This window comes from Saimiri boliviensis, chromosome X (genome assembly GCF_048565385.1).
Source record: "Saimiri boliviensis isolate mSaiBol1 chromosome X, mSaiBol1.pri, whole genome shotgun sequence".
Taxonomy (NCBI): Eukaryota; Metazoa; Chordata; class Mammalia; order Primates; family Cebidae; genus Saimiri; species Saimiri boliviensis.
In genome coordinates, this window is record NC_133470.1 from 88,441,612 (window position 1) to 88,456,356 (window position 14,745).

At 49.8% G+C, this 14,745-nt stretch overlaps 2 protein-coding genes across 7 annotated transcripts in view; one reads left to right on the forward strand and one right to left on the reverse strand.

Moving 5' to 3' along the window:
• Positions 1-7,560, forward strand: part of TMEM185A (transmembrane protein 185A) — a 52,371-nt gene extending 44,811 nt beyond the window's left edge. The window contains exon 7 of the mRNA XM_074391400.1: positions 7,478-7,560. Within this exon, the coding sequence (XP_074247501.1) occupies positions 7,478-7,479 (2 nt within the window). The 3' untranslated portion in view covers positions 7,480-7,560. The remainder of the gene's footprint in view (positions 1-7,477) is intronic.
• A 657-nt stretch (positions 7,561-8,217) lies between these two features.
• LOC141582682 (protein EOLA1) lies at positions 8,218-14,143 on the reverse strand. 6 transcript variants are annotated; one of them, XM_074391403.1, is made up of 5 exons: positions 13,811-14,143; positions 12,745-12,792; positions 10,575-10,718; positions 10,186-10,471; positions 8,218-9,333 (listed from the first exon to the last, which is right to left on the reverse strand). In XM_074391403.1, exons 4-5 carry the CDS (start codon positions 10,436-10,438, stop codon positions 9,110-9,112), a joined length of 477 nt encoding a protein of 158 aa, XP_074247504.1. In that variant the 5' UTR covers positions 10,439-10,471; positions 10,575-10,718; positions 12,745-12,792; positions 13,811-14,143; the 3' UTR covers positions 8,218-9,109. The 6 variants fall into 6 exon arrangements, with proteins under 6 accessions (XP_074247504.1, XP_074247503.1, XP_074247506.1 ...); XM_074391402.1 differs by having other exon boundaries at positions 12,726-12,792; XM_074391405.1 differs by lacking the exon at positions 13,811-14,143 and adding an exon at positions 12,933-13,804.
• Between the last annotated feature and the right edge of the window lie 602 nt (positions 14,144-14,745).

Genomic DNA, 14,745 nt, shown 5'->3' on the forward strand with positions numbered 1-14,745 from the left:
GTCACAGCAGAGCTAAAAACATACATAATGATGAACCTATGTGAAAGGGACCCCAGAGCCAACGGAAACAGCTCCCAATGGACAGAGACGGAACAATCTGAGCAACAAAATAAAGTGGTATTGGGTTATAGCCCAAAACATGTGATAACGAACTATGAGTTCATCTGAAATAAATTCATGGGTGAATAAATGCATAAAGTGGGGAAAATAAACAAATCTCCCATAGAGAAGAATCCCCAGTCATTCATGTCAATACTACCCCTTCCCAAGAAGGTGGAACATACTTCACTCCTCCCTAATGGGCTGCCCCTGGTGACTTTCTTACAGAAAGTACAGTATGAAAAGGGGGAATGTAATCACCTTACAGAGGGCCAACCTGACAAGCGCTACCTCAGCCAGGTGATCAAAGTCAGCATTATCAGTGATAAGTCGTGGTGACAGAATATTGTGTGGTGAGAATAGCAATTCACCTCTCTAGTCTCCTGCCCCAAAACCATTACCTTAGTCTATACATGAGTAAAACCACAGACAAATCCCAAATGAGGGCAGTGCCACAAATTGCCTCATGAATACTTCCCAAAACCATCAAAGCAATCAACAACAATAAAAGTCTGAGAAATTCTCAAAACCAAGAGGATTCTAAGGAGACAAGATGACGAAAATAACGTGTTATCCTAGATGGGATCCAGGAATCGTCAAAGGATGTTGCAGAAGAATATTGACTTGTTAGCTGTGAGGAGTATATCCTATCAACGTATGACGTTAATCATAGTAGAAACTGGTTATGATGTAAAGGAAGACTCTCCTGTTTTTATAATGTTCTGTAAACTAAGAAAAGGCTAAAATTAGAAGTTTACTTAAGAATGATACTGTTAAAATAATGGGATAAAAATATATAGATGGAGAGAAGATATGAGTAATCTGATGTCTGATAAAGAACTCATATGCTGAGTGAATACCGACCTTTTGACATTCAACCGTTTGAAAACAAAGAATCCAATTAAAAACGGAAATGATTTGAAGACATTCACCAAGGAAGATGCACAGAAACACAAATACATTGACCAATGAAGATACACATATGAAAAGATGATCGATTCCTCCATCCTTATAAAACCAGCATGGCCCACTGAACAATAAGAGCTTTACAGATTGCTTCAATCATCTCTTACCCTCCCCCTGATCTTCTTGCCTGGCAGGGCTATATGAGAGAGAGATGAAAAATACTGCCGTACAGCATCATGAGAACAGAAAGACTCATCATGTTTAGGAAGCAGTCAGGAAGAAATCCTGCATTTCTAAGAGATTCCAAAATGGGTTTACCCCTTTTCATCCTGCGCATTTATGCAGTGAGGAGTGTAGAACAACAATTTAAAAACAGATGGGTGTGTACAGTAAATGACACAGACCGCAGAGCACTGAGCACAGCGGCTTGACTATGAGTTGTCCAGGTCACTGGTGTTTTGAACAAAGAATTGAACAAAATGTACAAAGAAGCAGAGTAATGAAATGCAGGAACAAAGCAGTGACACAGGAATTTATTAAAATGAGAAAGCGCTGCGCAGAGTGTGAGTGGGACCGAGCAAGTGGCTTAGGGGCTCAGTTACAAAGTTTTCTTTTCTCAAACCCCCACTTGAGGTTCTTATCGGCTACCCTCTATCTGGATGAAGGATTTTGTCTGTGGCTAAAGGCTGAGGTGAACTGGCACCCCATGCAGATGGAGGGATGGTCCCTGCTTGGCCCATGGCCAATCCTAGGCACCCTCCCTTTCCACCTGAGATGTGGTGGAAGGGGGATGGGTGTAGGGAGAGTAGCCTCTGATCCTTTGTTACTCAGCCTGGAGATATGGGGTTGCCTTTTGGTTTAGCTTTAGGAAGTTTGTGTTAATTGGCCTTAGGTTTCCTGCCCCCAGACCCAGGTGTTTTCCTTTTGATTCAGCTTTGGGAAGTCAGAGTGAATTGACCTTAGATTTCCTGCCCCCAGACCTTGGTGTTTTCTCTCTTAGGAAGTTAGCACAGATTGGCCTACCAAGTTCCCTGTCTCCAGACCCTATTCTCCTGTCTCAGTAGGAGCTCACAATAATTGTCCTGTCAGCACTGTTCTAGTGTAGAGCAATGTCCAAGGATACTAAACCCCACTGAGCTCCCGGTGACACAGAAATTTCTTCATCCAACATGTGTGTGTTGAGGGCCACATCTGCACTGTGGTCTCAGCCATCCTCACAGGCCTCTTAGTCCAGAGCGGACACAGCCCATCAACATGCCCAACCTCACAGGAGCTCTGGACCCACCCAACCAATGGTGGAGAGCTGTGGTGGGCCAGTCCCTAGGAATAACTCTTGCCAGCTGGCCTCATGGGGTGACCTGGCCCCTGTCAAGCTGAGTGGCTTCTGGGTTGAAAAGGGTGTTCCCATGGGAGAGGCAGCACAAGCACCCACACCAGCAAGGAAGTTCACAGTGTGCTCAGAAAACAGCACCAGAGGGAACCAGAGGTTGAGAGTTGTCTTACCCAGGACCCAGCATTAAGCAAATGCTCAGTGAAGGAGGGTTAGGCATGGCGGATGCCTAAGTGTGCAAGAAAGAGGGCCCAGGGGCTAATGAGGCTGGGAAAGGAAGGCCTTGGAGGAGTGAGGGGTTGGTGCTTACACAACTGACAAGTTCTGAGCCACAGTTTAGAAAGACTCCTCTGGGGCCCAGGAACTAACTACACCCATCTGAAATTTGACAAACCTGACAAAAACAAGCAACGGGGAAAGGAATCCCTGTTTAATAAATGGTGTTGGGAAAACTGGCTAGCCATATGCAAAAAGCAGAAACTGGACCACTTCCTTATACCTTATACAAAAATTAACCCTAGATGGACTAAAGATTTAAACATAAGACCTAACACCATAAAAACCCTAGAAGAAAACCTAGGCAATACCATTCAGGACACAGGCATAGGCAAGGACTTCATGACTAAAACACCAAAAGCAATGCCAACAAAAGCCAAAATAGACAAATGGGATCTAATTAAACTTAAGAGCTTCTGCACAGCAAAAGAAATTATCATTAGAGTGAACCAGCAACCAACAGAATGGGCAAAACATTTTGCAATCTACCCATCTGACGAAGGGCTTATATCCAGAATCTCCAAAACTTAAACAAATTTAAAAGAAAAAATACAACCCCATCAAAAACTAGGTGAAGGATATGAACAGACACTTTTCAAAAGAATACATTTATGCAGCCAACAAACATATGAAAAAAAGGGTCATCATTGATGGTCGTTAGAAAAATGCAAATCAAAACCACATTGAGATACCGTATCATGCCAGTTAGAATGGCAATCATTTAAAAATCTGGAGACAGCAGATGCTGGAGAGGATATGGAGAAATAGGAACACTTTTACACTGTTGGTGGGGGTGTAAATTAGTTCAACCATTGTGGAAGACAGTGTGGCGGTTCCTCAAGGATCTAGAAATAGAAATGCCATCTGACCCAGCAATCCCATTACTGGGTCTATACCCAAAGGATTATAAATCGTTCTATTATAAAGACACATGCACATGTATGTTCACTGTGGCACTGTTTACAATAGCAAAGACCTGGAACCAACCCCAATGCCCATCAGTGATAGACTGGATAAAGAAATGTGGCACATATACACCATGGAATACTATGCAGCCATAAAAAAAGGATGAGCATATGTCCTTTGCAGGGACATGGATGAAGCTAGAAAACCATCATTCTCAGCAAACTGACAGAAGAACAGGAAACCAAACACTACATGTTCTCACTCATAAGTGGGTGTTGAACAATGAGAACACGTGGACACAGGGAGGGGAACATCACACACCAAGGCCTGTTGGGGGGTGGGGGAGCTAGAGGAGGGACAGCAGGGGGTGGGGGGATTGGGGAGGGATAACATTAGGAGAAATACCTAATGTAGATGACAGGGGGATGGATACAGCAAACCACCATGGCACGTGTATAGCTTTGTGACAATGATGCATGATGTGCACATGTACCCCAGAACTTAAAAGTTAAAATAAAAAAAAAAAAAAAAAAAAAAAAAAAAAGAAGAAGAAGAAGAAGGAGAAGAAAGACTCCTCTGGGGTAGGATGAACCAACTGCAGGGACACATCCTAGAGCCTGGGAGAGATCAGCAAGGAAGAAGCTCCTGAAAGGCCAAGGGTAGGATGAGGAAGGGCCTGGGGGATCATGTGACAGGCAAGGCCTACATAGTGAGTCTTGCCCTGCGGCTGGCCTCATGCCTCGGGGCCCCACTGTCAAGAGCTCAGCACTGTTCTCGATCACTGCACAGCTACAGAGAAGCTGCAGCAAGTCAGCACTGAGACTGCCTTCCACAGGGCCACTGGTCCTCATACCCTAGTCAGCTGTGCTCTGCTTGGGTCGTCTGACCATGATTATTTCATTCATAAAGCAGCAATGCAGGGGCCACCTCAGGGGCCTTTGCAGCAAGGAAGAGAAGACCAACCATCTTCCTCAAAGGGGCTTGCAGGAGGCAGGTGACTCATAAAGACTGTCTGAATGATTGCTGAAGGTTGCAAAGCTGAACTTTGGGGACTGAGCAGGCTCAGCCAGAGGCCAGCTTTCCCATGACTCTTCTTGACTAGATTTAAGTCAGTACCCTAAATATTCCCTCCAGGGGATAAGAGTAGCTTGATGTCTTAGACTTGTAATCCCAGTGGACATTCTGTGACTTAAAACCAAGGAGAATGGTGGGTAATGGTCCTACAGAAGCCACATGACATAGTGTGACTAAATCAAATCAATACCAGCTCCTGGCTGAATGCTACCGTGTAGTTTCCCTACTGATTTTCTTCATGATTGTTCCCCTCCCACATGATGGCCAAAGGCCCTTACAAAAGTAATCAGCAGGGTTCATGAGGTCACAAAAGCCACAACTAAGTGTCATTTGCAGTGTTACGAACTCCCCTATGAAAAAGCACTTTGGTATGTAAGTGAAAGATGCCAGCTGTGTAACTGAATACTCAAGGATCCTCCTTTAGAGATGTCACCAATATTTTAATATTTAGCCTCAGAGTATGTGAACCTAGAGGTTACATCGAGTCCTTGAACAAAACCTTTGTAACGCTGTTTAAAAAGCATGATGACTATGATCCAAACCTGCATGCAGGCATGTGGGGCACTATGAAAAATTAGAAAGCCCTCAGATTAAAAGGCACCTTGGGAGAGCCTCCTCCAACCCTCTTCGCACCCAGGGCTGACCCCGAGTGGGCAAAGGGTGCTACCCAATGGGACAAGGGCCCAGGGTCCTTTCAGCCTGGGGCCTTTCCACTGTATCACTCTGTCTCCCTATACAGAGTGAACATTAACAACAAAGTTGTCTTTAATGGCTAGAGAAGGTGAATCAACCAAAAGACTGTTGTATCCTCTCATCTGGGGTTGAAGATGACTTTCATTTAGGTTTTCTCCTTCCTCCTGCCCGCCCCAACACACACTCCCATTCTCATCTATTTTCAAATACACAATGATGGCACTTTTGTGCTGGATTACTTTAACCAGGTCTAACTAAACAAGTAGAAACTTTTCTTAGGATCGTCTGTGTACAGCAGGCCTCAGAAATGAGCATGTCTTGGGCAATGAAAACAGTATTTATGAGCAAAAGTAGAAACTAAAGGTAATCTCCTGTTGTGATCTGCAAGAGAGAGAGATGCAGGGGCAAGCAGAGCTCCACAGGAGACTCCAAAGCATAGCTGAGGATGTGGCCATCCAACCGCAAATGGTGCTTTGGGTAACACCATGGTAGAGGAAGGAGAGGAGTGCTCCCACCATACTTAAGCACAGCACCCCTCCGGGGACAACTCCATCAAGTGGAATAAGAAACACTTTATCTGGGCCCACTGGCGCAGATCCAACCAATCATTAGGAGTACCTGGAAGAGACCAAGCAGGAAGGAGATGGGGGGGATTGTAAAAGGGGGATGCTACTAACACAGACCAGGCCCAACAGCCTGGTAGGGACCACCATCTCCTAGAAGGCAGTCACCCGTGAGGGGCCCGTCTGACTCAGGCAGTCTTGGTGAAACCCAAGCTAGGGCTAAATAGGGGCTGGCTCTTGAGCAAATCAGAGGCTAGCAAAAGGCCTCCCCCGTCTTCAGGGGTGGGAATGGCCATAGAGTCATGGTTCCTCAGCTCATCTGGGGCCTGGCCCTATGACACAATGTGCCTGTCAGAAGACGGGAGACTCTCTGGTCACTTAAACCACTTTTAGGAAAGGGAGAAGCTGAAAGCTACGCTACCTGTCTCCTCCCCCAGCATCTGGCCAGGGCCCCCTCTCCAGATTGGCTGAGAGCCACCTTTGTGACATCATGTGAAAAATAAAGCAGATGATGAGTTAAGCAGCTGGTTGCCCTGATACCAAGACTCAAAAATTTTGTGGACAGTATTTATTGGGCACCCTCACTCCGACTGAAGGCATTTCGGACTTGCTAAGACTGTGTTAACGGTCTTGGGTACAAAATGCCCCAGATTCTGGTGTAGCTCCATGGCGAGTCAGAATACTAAACAGCAATACCAAGCCAAGCTGGCCCCATCTGTTAGTGGAGAACCAACAAGTGGGGGCCCATCTAGTTCACCACCTGATCGAAATCTGGATTCCCGGGAGGTTTTGGACAGGCAAGAGGACCAAGCCGTGAGCCAAGACTCAGGTTCCCAAGGTAACCCACCACCAGCAGACCAACAACAATGCACAGACAGCATGGAACACAACTACCACCGTTTTAGGCTTTCGTTCCCAAGAAAGATCTGGATGATGGCGGAGGAAGGCACATTCCAATCTGTCAAATGGAATGACAGTAGAGATGCTGTGATAATCAAGAAGGATCTCTTCCAGAGGGAGATTCTTCAAAGAAAAGGAGCCGAGAAGATCTTCAAAACAGATAGCTTGAAGAGTTTCACTTGCCAACTAAACCTGTACAGTTTTTCTACAATATGCCCAACCACCTCTCCAAGAGACAAGAATTTGATGGTAAAGTAGAAAGCATTTCTGTAATCCCTTTCCTTTGTTTCTCAAACATCTTCATAGGACACCAACACAAATAATATACTGTAAAAGAGTTAAGTATCAAAGACAACTTTTTTATATGTGAGGTATTTGTTTATTGAAAGATGCAAACTATACAATTTTAAAAGTATGAATTTTGACATTAAACTACAATTCCCTTAAAGATAATATAAAGGAACATATTATCCAGACCTGCATATTACCTCTAAGGGGGTTGCAGTTCAATATCAAAATTCATACTATTTGTATATCACCACCTTGACCTATGAATTGTTTATCTCCAGTCAGGTCATGCTGTAGGGCATACCACACTTGCTGCCACTTAAAGCATTCTTTTCTCCATTGCAAAACGAGATCATAATTTTGGGAAGCAGGAAAGGAATAATTGATCTCAGAACAACTAACGTACTTCCTTTTGTTTCCGATCTACCACTCCAATTTTCAGAGAGACAAGCCCTGGCTTCTGCTGAATATTCGAAGTAAAGGTAACCGCACCCATGCCACTCAGCAAGCGACCAATGTCCCAGCTCCAAAGAGGGCGAAGCTGGTCGTTCACAGCGACGCCAGAAATACGGCCATGGAAATGTCCCATGGGGGAACTGCAAATGTTCAGGGACCCAGCGGCACCCAGACCTTCGAATATCCTAATATACGGTCCAGGAATTCTGTCACTCAGCATACTCCGGGACATGGGCCCCCTCAGGAACCAAATGACCCATATTGGGAGGGCACTTCTGGAAACATCATATTTGGATCTTCGGCTACTGCCGGGATGGAAAGCACAAGGGAAGTGCCTAGTAGCCCGGTTTAACAAGATAATAGTAGTACAAGGTCTTTGTACAATGCCCATTACTCCACTCTGTTGGTTTTTATATTGGTGTGTGTTATCCTTATGATGACATTTATTATTATCATTCTCATGAAGACCTCTTGCTCTAAATAAAGAAAAACAAAATTCCATGAAAATAAATTATTTAAATGAGAACTGTTGTCTGTGTTCTTTCTAACCTTCTATACTATACGCATCTCATTGGCACAAGCCAGAAGAGGCTGAAAATCCTGTCCAAGACAGGCATTGGTCCCCACTGTCCTCATTCATTTGGAGAAGCAGCATTTTCACACACCCAGCAAAGGATGCTGCTAGGAAGCATCGAGGCCAAGCCCAAGAAGACCTGGTCGCCTGAGATTTGCCTGCTGGTCAGGAGAAAGAATAGCCTCACTCCTGATCCTGGCAGTATCTTTAAACAGGAGATTCTTCCCCATGGGTCCCTCCCAGTGTTGCCAGGAAGTGTCTCATCAGCAGGTCAGCATCCCTAGCCTAGCCTACCGGGGCCCCCTGAGTCAGGTCACCCCATTTGGCCAAGGGATTTATGACCACTGTAACATCCTGGCTCAGAAGAGAAGGGCCACTGCTAGGATATGAAGTAGCTGTGTGATGCAGATGACACACGTGCTTCAGGAACTGACAGACACTTTCATAAGAGAGTGAGAGTAACCTGAAAGGACAGACAGCTGCTCTTGTCTGACGTCCTCTCCATCCTGGATGAGTCAGTCCATTAATGGCTGCTCACTACCAGGCAAACATTCAGTGCCAGGTCCGACTTTCTGTAATGTCGCTTGGATGCCAGATTTGATGAGTTCTGACCAGAATAAAGACAGGGGAAAACATAGAATGGAGCCTCATAACCAGTCATCTACAACACATTTATTTGTATAATCCAGAAATTAGCAGGACCAAAACTGTAGCCATGCCGAGACATTTACTGGCAGCTTTTCCTTCTACCCAAAGGACAAAGTACTTGAGACACTGCCTGTGTGCCTAAAGAGGCATCACACAAGGAAAGCCCCGCCCCCTACTTCCTTCATCTGAGCAAAGAAACCTATTTCCATGCACAGTGCTTAGTGGCTGGGACTCTCCAAAGCAGGGGAAATTCAGATTTAACCTAATGTATGTAGGTCTGCGTCATGATGGTGAACTGAAAGCACCTAAACGATTTAGCTGGTTTCAACTGATGGTGAATTGAAATCATGATTTAGCTGGTTTCCCTGCAACATTCCTCTCAGGAGCCCACACCTGTCACACCTCATGCCCCAAAGGGATCAGGTGCTCTGGGATGTCTACCTGGAATACCTCCTTGCCTCCTTTGCTAGGCATGGGCTCCAGTAACCACCTGGGGTTTGAAATCACAGTCAGGTACTTCTGCTTCAGGCTGGTCAGTACAGCTTGATTTTCTAGTTCCACAACCTCATCAGGAGTTAGGTCCTCGGGGCACTGCAAAGTTTCCCCAATGTCAACGAGTCCTGTACACAAAGAGAGATACACATGAATGCTTTTCACTTCCATAGCCCAAGGCCTGCCTGTGTGACAACACAGTTACTCAAAGTCACAATCAATAGAAAGTAAGATGGCATCAGCAAAATGACAAGAAGGGGGTCAAGTCTTTCTTCCACAGCTTTGATAACGAAACAAAGTCAGTGCAGCGAATGCTGGGAAAGGCAGTGGGGAGGGCTCCAGAAAGGCAGAGGAGAGGGTCTTGTCCTCAGTGAAGCCACACAAGTAAGAGGCGGGTCCAAGCCAGACTGCTGAGGGCAGCGGTTGCAGATTGGAAGGGCACCGGCCACCGCCTGGGAACCTACGGGTGATGCCTACGCAGGTCACCAGGGGACAGGTGCTGATGTCAGAACTCAATCACTCAGAGGTTAGGGGACTCGCCCAGGGTGCCGTGAGTGGTGGGGCTGGGGCAGGCTCGTGAAGCCAGGCAGACAGCCTAACTCTAGAGGCCACCTGACCCATTCGGCAGGCTGGGCTGCTTCTCTTGGTCTCTGGCAGACATGTGCAACCCGCGCACGCACACACACACACACCCCCACCACACGCGCCATGTGCACAGGGACCTGACCCGGCTTCTCACTGCGATCAGAAACAGGAACTGGGGCCCAGAGTGGAGAAACAATTTAGCAGAGCATGCGGAAGCTAGGCCTGCCAACCCCCAGCCCAGGGCCCTCGCCGCCCATTTGGAGGTTTGTCGTCAAAGGAAACTGTGGTGTACAAGCCAATCAGTTCAGACGACAACAGAAGGCCCCACACTCCCAAGCAAGATCTTGGGTGGCAGCTCCAGGAGTTGCCTGCGCATTTGGCACATCGTCACTTACCCGCTATCACTCCTCGACCGAACTTTTCCCCTTCTCGGAGCAATGCCTGAATCTGAGCAGGCGTCATCCCGAGCCTCTCCACCAGCAGCTCCCGCCAGGCATCACCTTCCCAGTCCCTGTGAGCAACGTGGATGGCGATGGTACAGTTCCTATAGCTGCTCAGCAGGGGACGCCAGCGCGTCTCCACAGTCTTGACTCCATTCAAGACAAAGCCAGCATAAGGCTGCCGGAAGGAGAGGCAGCCAAACTTCATCTTCGCAAGCTCCGGGGGCCTCCTGTGTGTGGCCTGCCGAAGCACAGAAGCGCGTCACACGCCAGCCCGCCAAGCTCACTGGCAGTGGTCCTGACCTTTCCCCCCGTGTCTCCCAGGTCCCTTAAATCCCACTGACCTTGATGGTCCACTGCTTCCGTGTGTCACTACGCAGTCACTGATGTCCAGCGCCACGGCAGGCCCAAGAAAAGGGGTTGGGACTCGGCTGACTCAGGTCCATCTCATGGAGTCTTTGGGGAGGTCTGGAGTAGGGTGGGGGCAGCTAGAGGAAGGCACAGGCCAGACAGCGTGTGGTCAGTGCTATGACAGAGGTCACCAAGCCCTAGGGAACACAGAGGACAGAGGACCCCCTCGGCCTAGACAGAGTGGAGAGGCGGGGCTGGTGTTAGCCCTCTTCCAGCACAGAGGGGCAGTCCCAGGCTCTGCTTCTCTTCTGTTCCCCCTGCTGTGCCCCGCCAGTACTCTCAGTGCCCTGGCCTTGCTGCCACCAAGGCACTGACCTTCCTGGCTTCTACTGCAGGGCCGCTGAGCCCACGTCGTTGATATCCAATCTCAGCTCTGCTCTCAGGATGCACCATGACCTCAGGCGGTCCTCAGTCAGACATCTCCTCCCTACCCCGCTGGGTGCCACCTTCCTCAAGCCCTTTCCCCCACCACTGCATTCCATGTCAGCAGACACCCCTGTCCCTGATGTGAGCTGAAAAAAGAATGAAAATCAGAACAACTGCCACCCCCCAAAACACATGCCTTCCACATGCCAGCCTCTGGGATGGCATGATCCTCAGATCATCAAATGGAATCCCCAAGTAACCCAGCAGGGTCAGTGCTACTGCGAGGCCCAGTCTATGGCTGAGGAGAATGAGGCGCCAGCCCACCGTCACACGTGCTCTGACTTCTCACGCCTCTTGCCTGGGTCCCTGCCTCCTGCGTGTGTACCTTGGGAGAGGGTCCCCTCCTCCTGCATGGAGTACAGCCCTGTGCTTCAGAAGGAGCCATGGGCTCGAAGCCAGAACATCAGCCCAGTCAGAGTCTCTCGGGATGTCGCAGAGGCTTCCCGCCCCAGCCATGTCCTCTCCTCTCCCCGTTATTCACCACCCTGCAGCCACACAGGCCTTCCATCCACTGAGGGAACATGCCAAGCTTGTGTCTACCTCAGGGCTTTTGTCTGTTGTGATGGGTTGCATTGCGTTCTCTTAAAATGGGTATGTCCTAAACCTCAGCACCTCAGAATGTGGCCTTATACATAAGGACAGAGTCATTACTGAGGTGATCAAGCAGAACTGAAGTCATTAGGGTTGACCCACATGCAACGTGGCTGGCGTCCTTATGAAAAGAGGGACGTTAGACAGTGATGCACACAGGGAGAACATCATGAGAAAACAAAGGCAGAGATAAGGGAGATGCTTCTACAAGCCAGGGAGTGCCGCTCAGCCAACCGAAGCTAAGAGAGACGGACAGACCAGATTGTCTTTCACAGCCCACAGAACAAACGAACCCGGCCAACACCTGGATTTAAGACTTCCATCCTCCAGAACTGTGAGACAACGAATGTCTGTAGTTTAAGCCAGCCCCTTTATGGTCCTTTGCTTCAGCCATCTTGGCAAACTGCTGTTCCCAATACATCTCCACAGGATAGGGCATGACTCTTCCATTTAACGGCACATCAAGCCCATTCTTTCCATCTGCCCATCTTCATCTACCTTGTTTTTCACTGCCTGTGTGATATCCCATCGTTGGTCGCCCCACAATTTGCCTGACCATTCCTCCACTGATGGAGAGTTACAAGCTGCTTCCCACTTTTGCCACTAGAAATGACACTTCCACTAACACTCGCCGTGTGAAGACCTGCTGAAGAGAATGCCTCGGCCGCCTGGGCACGCCCATCTAAGATGCTGATATCTGCCAGCAAATGGCCTTCCACAAAGACTCACCCGTGTACACTCCACCAACCCATCCACGGTGCCATTTCCTCACACACACGTGGCTCTGAGCATCATTATTCTGCTGACGGGTGACAAACTATCACCAGGTTCCTTGGTTCTGGATTACTTCCGACGGAGGTTGAATGTCCCCCACAGGGCCTGGCCAGAGCCATCGGGATATGTGGCTACAGTGAATGTTTGCCTCTTTTCCACAGCTCAGTTTCTCAGCCAACCCTTTTCTCGTCATCACCACAGAATCACAACAAACGTGAACTGGGTGTGTGTGGAATCCCTAGTAAGAACTCACGTAACTGGAAAGGCAAGAAGGGGGTTGCGTCCCCTCCTACCTGGTGCTGCAGAGAGTACCTGCTTTGCGGCCTGAGGAGGAAGCACTCTTCCACGTAGCTTCTTTACCTGCACAACGAGGAAGACAAGGAGGAAAGGTCATTACATGCAAAACAGCAAGGCTGGTTAATGGCCCTAGGAAGGTCATCTCCTTAGCAGGCATTGGAAACCAAGAAGAGCTGGGAGTGCCGGTCTTATGAGTAACACACCTGTGCACCTCACTCAGTTCGGTTCTGCTCATCACAGCAATGGGACCCTCGGCACCTGTCTGGGTCAAGGGCCACAGGGTGCACCGGCCCGCAGGGCAGAACATCATTTCAGGAAGTTGAGTCGCATTCCAACAACTGAGCATGCTCCATCCGAGGGGAGAAAAATGCCACTGCCCCTCCCATTGTCACTGGGCGAGGGTTTGGGGGGCCTACATCTCATTCCCCTCAGCTTAATTCTGGGTAGGTCACGCTGAGCACGATGCCACAGGCCACAGAGCTGTGCACTGCCTGGCCTCAGGTCCAGGCGAGCTCACAGCAGAGGGTCCAAGCTGGAGGCAGGGAAGACCGGGCCGAGATGGGGTCGGTATGTGTGGAGCAGCACAGGGCTTTAACTTTTTTGACACAGAGTTTCGCTCTTGTCGCCAGGCTGGAGTGCAATGGTGCGATCTCGGCTCACCGAAATCTCCGCCTCCCGGTTCAAGCGATTCTCCTGCCTCAGCCTCTGGGGAGTAGCTGGGATTCCAGGCATGCGCCGCCACGCCCGGCTAAAACTGTTGTATTTTTAGCAGAGACGGGGGTTTCTCCAAGTCGGTCAGGCTGGTCTAGAACTCCGGACCATCTGCCCACCTCGGCCTCCCAAAGTGCTGGGATTACAGGCGTGAGCCACCGCGCCCGGCCCGAACACACAGGATTTCTACTCGCAGACGCATGCCGCGAGTAGACACGCTTAGCAGGAGCGGCGCTGAGACCCTGGCGAGAGCACGGGACAGGAATGGGTGCCTTGGGCGCGCCCCATACGGGTTCCCAGACTCACATCCAGGGAAACCCCAGCCCTCAGGTGGTGTCCGCAAGACGGCCCAGCACACAGCCTTCCGTACCTTTCAGCCGCGGCCGGTGTTACGGCCTCCGGACCCTGAGAGTCGTCGCGCCCAGGGCCGACTCTGGCTTTTTGCAACAGAAAAACAGTCCTCCGCCTCCCCGCGACCCAGCGAGGCCACCGGAGCCAGGATGATGGGCTCGCAAGCGAGGAGACGTGGGCCGCGGTGAGAACAAAGAGCTCCCGGCTCCTGTCTGGGATGCAAGGTCGCTCGCTGCCACTGACTCCGGGAAACCAGGGGTTAGTGACAGGTGCTTAACAGTCCGCAACTCTTCCGCTTTCACGCAGCTCCCGTCATCCCTTTCACGAAGAACGTACGGGGGCGCGTAACACGCACGTACGTACACCACGCACGTACGTACATCACGCGCGTACGCAAGAGGCACGTACTCAGCCTTGCATATAGACAGCCAAGTCTTTAGAAGAGTGGTCTTCGTGAGGTCACGTAGTGGCGTCATCACGCACTTACGCACACACTGGCCGCCAGGAGACGCTATTCAGTTTACGGGTCCTGCCGTGCGCCAGCCCACCAGGCCAGCAGGGGAGCTGGAGACCAGCAGCCTGGACAAACAACCGGAAGGAGGGAAAGGAACCGGAGGGAGGAAAAAGAAGAGGGGCGGGACAAGACCACCAGGCAGGAGTTTTAAGCTCAGAGCTGAAAGACCAGCAGGGAGGATCTGGGAGAAACCACTCGGGAGGGTCGGGGGGTAGGGGCTGAGAGGAGGAGGGCAGAGCTGGGGAGGGGAAGGGCGGGACTGAGATAATCGCTGGGGCGGGGTTGAGTGGGGCGGAAATTAGACGGGGTTGGGGGGGCTGGACGAAACCATTGTGGGTGGGGCCGTGGGAGATCTGAGCGAGGCTGCAGGAGGTGCTCGCGGACTCCTGAGAACCAGCGCGAGGAGGGAGGGGGCCGGTGAGAGGAGGGGGGCCGGTGAG